General features: G+C 36.2%; 1 protein-coding gene across 1 annotated transcript; it reads left to right on the top strand.

Annotated features, from left to right (window-relative positions):
- The first annotated feature begins 1,224 nt into the window (after positions 1–1,224).
- Positions 1,225–2,211, top strand: LOC111339059 (somatostatin receptor type 5-like). The gene has a single exon (XM_022945632.2). The coding sequence runs from the start codon at positions 1,225–1,227 to the stop codon at positions 2,209–2,211; it is 987 nt and encodes a 328-aa protein (XP_022801367.2).
- Positions 2,212–4,945: the final 2,734 nt, after the last annotated feature.

Below are 4,945 nucleotides of genomic sequence, written 5' to 3'. Positions count from 1 at the left end.
GAAAATAAAAGACAAGTTAGGAAAGGTTTAATAAACATGAAAATTGGGTTTACTGTTGTTTGTGACTATTCCAAGATACATTTTCGTTAACAGTGGACTTAAACATAGTTTGGCTATGTTACTTCGACTTTGATTTGAGCGCTACGAAAATTTGGAAAACTTGAATGGATCTGGAGATAATAATAAGAATGATAATGAATGATTAAAGTTATTACCATCGGTCATCAAAAATATTGCATTTTCAGTATAAACTGCTAAAATCTTTCTCATTTTAAACACACAATTAAACAACTTCAGACGATAATTATTTTCCAGGTTTTTGTTTCAAAATGATGTATTTGAAGAGGAAAACGAAGGAGACTGTAGACTTATACTACATTTAGTGTGAGAAAGATGTTTCTTTTTTTTATCTTTTCTGACTGATAACTTTTAAACAGGCTGTTCAGACTAGGAAAAAGCTAATGACCCACTATGAAAAAGATGATTAAATAACTCAAGGATGATTACTTTCTTGTGTTCTTGCGATCCGATCAGTCAATCATTGCCCTTATACGACTCTCTCACGAAAATCTTAGTAAAAATTTCCTATCCGCTACAATAGCTTATCGATTGTGGTGTCAGTGGACTAAGAGACAAGGAAAGTTGAAAAAGGTCTCCACCAATTGCAAGCTCCAACCTGAGATAGAGAAAGATCTCGTGAGTATTTTTTTTTAAATAATGGGTAGAATGTTAATTTATTAGATGTGGTTTTACTGAGGACCGAAAAAAGTTCACTAACATTATTAATGCTGCGATTGAAAGAATCCGTTGAGAGAAGCGAGAGCGATGGCTGGCTAACTCTGCTAAAAAAATTGTCACAGTTCAAAAATAACAATAACAAAAGAAACAACATATATTTCTTGGGATATATCTATTTATCAATGCTCGACGGCAGTCAGGCCGAGCGATCTGTATTGGAAGCTATGGGGTCTTAATCTAATGAAAAATGATTAATTATTTCTACGAAAGATATCGGGTTTTTTTTTTTTGCTGTGTGTCATTTGTTTTTCGTTTGGTGTTTTTTTCTTTCATTTTGATCTATTTATTTTGTTTTATCATTTTCAGAACTTTGAATTCTACATTTAATGAAATTTTTTATCAGATAACCCCACATATCAACTTTTTAAATGCAAATTATCGTTTCGTTACATTTTTTCATGTTTACTTCAGGTTGAATTACAAAAGATGTCTCAAGCAACTTTTCCAGATCCTCTTGGCCGCTCGGGGGCAGAAATCACTTTGGGAATAACCTTCGCCATTCTGGTTTGCCTCGCTGCCATAATTGGTAATGTGCTGGTTGTTTATGTTGTAAATAAATACTCCGAGATGCAAACCATCACCAACATTTTCATTCAAAACCTTGCACTGACTGATATCGCCACGGCGACTCTTAACATGCCGTTCTGGACAGGAAGCTTGTACATAGGAAGGTGGAATTTTAGTCAGGGATGGTGTGAAGTTTCTGCATCAATAATACTCGTTACGGCTATAGCCTCAGTGTTAAGTATGGGTTTAATTGCCCTGAACAGATACATAAAAGTCGTGAAGCGAGCCTTGTATATCAAGTTCTTTCCCAGTAAGAGAGTAGCTTGGGTGTACTGTGGTGTCGTCTGGCTGGTTTCTGTCCTATTCGCCACACCTACGTTGTACGGATGGGGAAAAATAGACTTCGACTCAGATCTCTTACTCTGTTTCTTTAAATGGAAGGAGGGACACTTTTCTTTGGTCGTGATGATTGCTTGGTTCTTTAACGGGATGGCAGGTACGATAAGTTACTCCTACTGGAGAATTTACCAAACATTGAAAGAAAGCACAAACAAAATTAACGCAAATGTCGCGCAAATCGGTGTCGGCGCGCCAAGGCTCAATCGCGCCGATATCAAACTTCTTAAGACTTGTTTCACGGTGGTTTGCTTCTTTTTAACCACATGGGGTCTTCCATCCATTATCACTAGTTTAGCCGCTTATGGAGTTTCCGCTCCTCGTGTAGCACTTAAGGTAGCCCCTTATTTTACGTTCTCTGGTAGTTTTGTAAATCCAATCATCTATGGGATCATGAATCCGCAGTTTAAAGAAGCTTTCAAAAAGGCACTAGGATGTTGGTGTTATGGCAACCATAATGCAGAACAGAATCATGCCAGAGCTGGTGCTGCAGTAATACATACCCTTTGACTTTCCGCCATGATTATCAAATAATTTCGTGTCGAGCCAAATATTTTCCCTTCCGGCCTTCCCACAAATTAAGTACACATAATTTGTGCACGTCTTTACTCGATAAATAAGATTTTCATATAATTTTAACCAAAAGTCTCAGCTAATTTTCAGAAATTAATTATAGGAGCAAATACTCCTTATCAAATAATTTTTTGTTCAGTAAGAGTGAAGAGCCTCTATGCACTGCATTTTGAAATTGTGAAAGATTTGCATCACGAGTCATAATTATAAGTCACAGCCCTGTTCAGGTCATTTTTGATTGTATTATACTATGGAAGCATTTCTGCTCTCTTTTGACGTAGGTTAATATTTTTTCTACTCAATATATTCTTAATAGCGACAAAATATTTGCAATACTGTACCCTGTCTTTTGTGTATGAACACTGTGATGGGAAGAGGTCCGAGAAATTTGAACTTTGCGAATTAAAAAATCAGGTACAGTGGTTTACTCAGAGTTAAAGTCGCTACCATAGCTATTACTTTAAAGAGAGTGTGCTAAAACGTGTGTTTGAAGATTGTGAATGTACTGTGAAAACGTGAAACAATCTGATATCAATAAAGTTGTTTCCCGAACAAACACTTTGCGTTGGTGGTGTAACAACAGTAGTTGACTAAATTATAAATTAGCTGAACAGCAAAAACGGAATGGTTTGTTGCATTTTGATGCAATTATAAGAGCTCAGTATTTTGATACCGCACGACATGGATATATAATGGAGCGGGTGGAAGAATGAGTGGATGCTTAATTTCAAGTACTAAATGCTTTAAAATGCATTGAATTATTTCCTTTTTGCTGTTACGCTAATAGACAACTGAAAGAAACAGAGTTTAAAATGGATTGGACATTTGTTGGCAAATGTTACGGTTAACATAGATACGAGAGATACGGTTCGACATCTGGATGCAGTCTGTACAAATAGTCACTTGGACTTAACTGGACTTAACAAGGGCTCCATAAGAAGCACCTAAATCTTTAAAAGCATGAAAAATTAATTACTTTACTTCAAAACGTTCCTTTCGAGGCATTTTACTTCTCTCAAAGGTTTTTCTGGCTAAAACATTTAAGCTATGGGGTCGAAAATTAGAAACAAATGCCTGCGGATGGGAAGTTCATGTGTCTAATTAAGTGCGCGTGCTCAAGCACATAAAAATTTTATATAACAACACACAAAGGAAAGGCAAAATCTGTACAACTTTGACCCTAGAACGTATACGTTCTAAGAAGACCAAACAATTTCTTATCGGCTCGATGAGTAACTGCCATTCTTGATAAGTATGGGCATCGCTGTGAACTCCGTTATTAATAACAAGTTCAATTTCTAAAAAAAAACGCCCACATCTATGGGCGATTCCCTACAGCTCAGTTTAAAACGTGGTTTGGCCCTTTTTTCTTTCTTCCATTTTCTTGTTTTCGCTTCTAGTGGCTTTATTTTCACGGGCACCATGAAGCTGTTGCTGCGAAATAGAATCTTTGCTACGACTTCCGTTTTACTCTCGACCTACTAAAAATTTATTGAATTTGAAACAGAGCAACACAGGAGGGTCTTGATCATCGATTCGTTTAAGTTATTTCTGCTTCAAAACTATTTATTAGTTATTTTCTAGTCTTATGGGTAAAACTTAGTGGCTGGTACAATTTAAAGACTGAGAGAAAAGAAATAAAGTAACTTTTTAATTTTTCCTTTTGTCCCCCCTCTATTGCCGGTCAAACAGCTGAAGGGCGGTAAAGGGTTAAAACTTTCGTATAGTTTTAGCCTTTGTCCAAAGTAACCTGATTAAATTCTATGCTGTTCTCCTCTCGTGGTTACATCTTCTTTGTTGTTCCAATTAAATAAATCACCTAAGTTGAAAAACTTGTTTTGATTTTTGTTGTTTTGTTAACTTTGGTTCTGATTTTCGCTTTGATTTTTTCAAATCATAGAAAAAGGAATTTCTGCGATTTGAATAGTGTGATATGTCGCAGAACTAAGAGACTAGAGCGCTTGCGGTTGAGTGTCATAAAACCAGATGGCAGGATCCTTCAACGTGTTTATATGTGTGATATTCCACTGCTCTTGGTAAAGTTACAGAAAAATGAAAGACAACACGTATAATTTTAACGCTAATGTCTCACAAGGTTTAATCATACCGACATTGAAATCTTCAAGGGTTGTTTCAAAGTGGTGTTTCTTATTATTTACATGGGCTCCTCCCTTCCTAGCCGCCTTTCTAACGGGAACAATTTAACTCACTGACGAGTGACAAGAAGATTACTAATGTACAACTGAAACAAAATTATCACACGTCATGAAATTAAGATAATGTCACAGTAACGATCGCACCGACTCTTTCACTTTCAAAAGTGAATGACATATAATTTCCTCTCTCGACTTCGATACATAATTCCGCCAAAAAAGGCCACGCGGCTATGAAAAACTGTTATGACGCACTCAAATTCATACACCAAAAACCTCTTACCCAATTAAACGAAATGCATCACAGCTGGAGGGTAGAATTGTAAACCGTATAATTGTTGAATTGATAACAGGAGCTATCCTTTATTGATATTCAAACTAAAATATTTTGCTTGCGTTTTTACTTTGTCAATAGATCTTCATTACTTATTAGTTGAGGATTTTGTGAAATTTTAGAAACGCAGTAGTAAATACGTCTCACTGAGTCGTTTGCGCTCACTGCATGTGAGTAAAGAGGC

This window comes from Stylophora pistillata, chromosome 11 (assembly GCF_964205215.1).
Source record: "Stylophora pistillata chromosome 11, jaStyPist1.2, whole genome shotgun sequence".
NCBI lineage: Eukaryota > Metazoa > Cnidaria > Anthozoa > Scleractinia > Pocilloporidae > Stylophora > Stylophora pistillata.
Note: the sequence above shows the minus strand (reverse complement) of the source record. Positions and strands in the feature narration are given on the sequence as shown.

Excerpts from the sequence above, each read along its gene's own strand:
- LOC111339059 (XM_022945632.2), top strand. The coding sequence starts at position 1,225 with ATGTCTCAAGCAACTTTTCCAGATCCTCTTGGCCGCTCGGGGGCAGAA.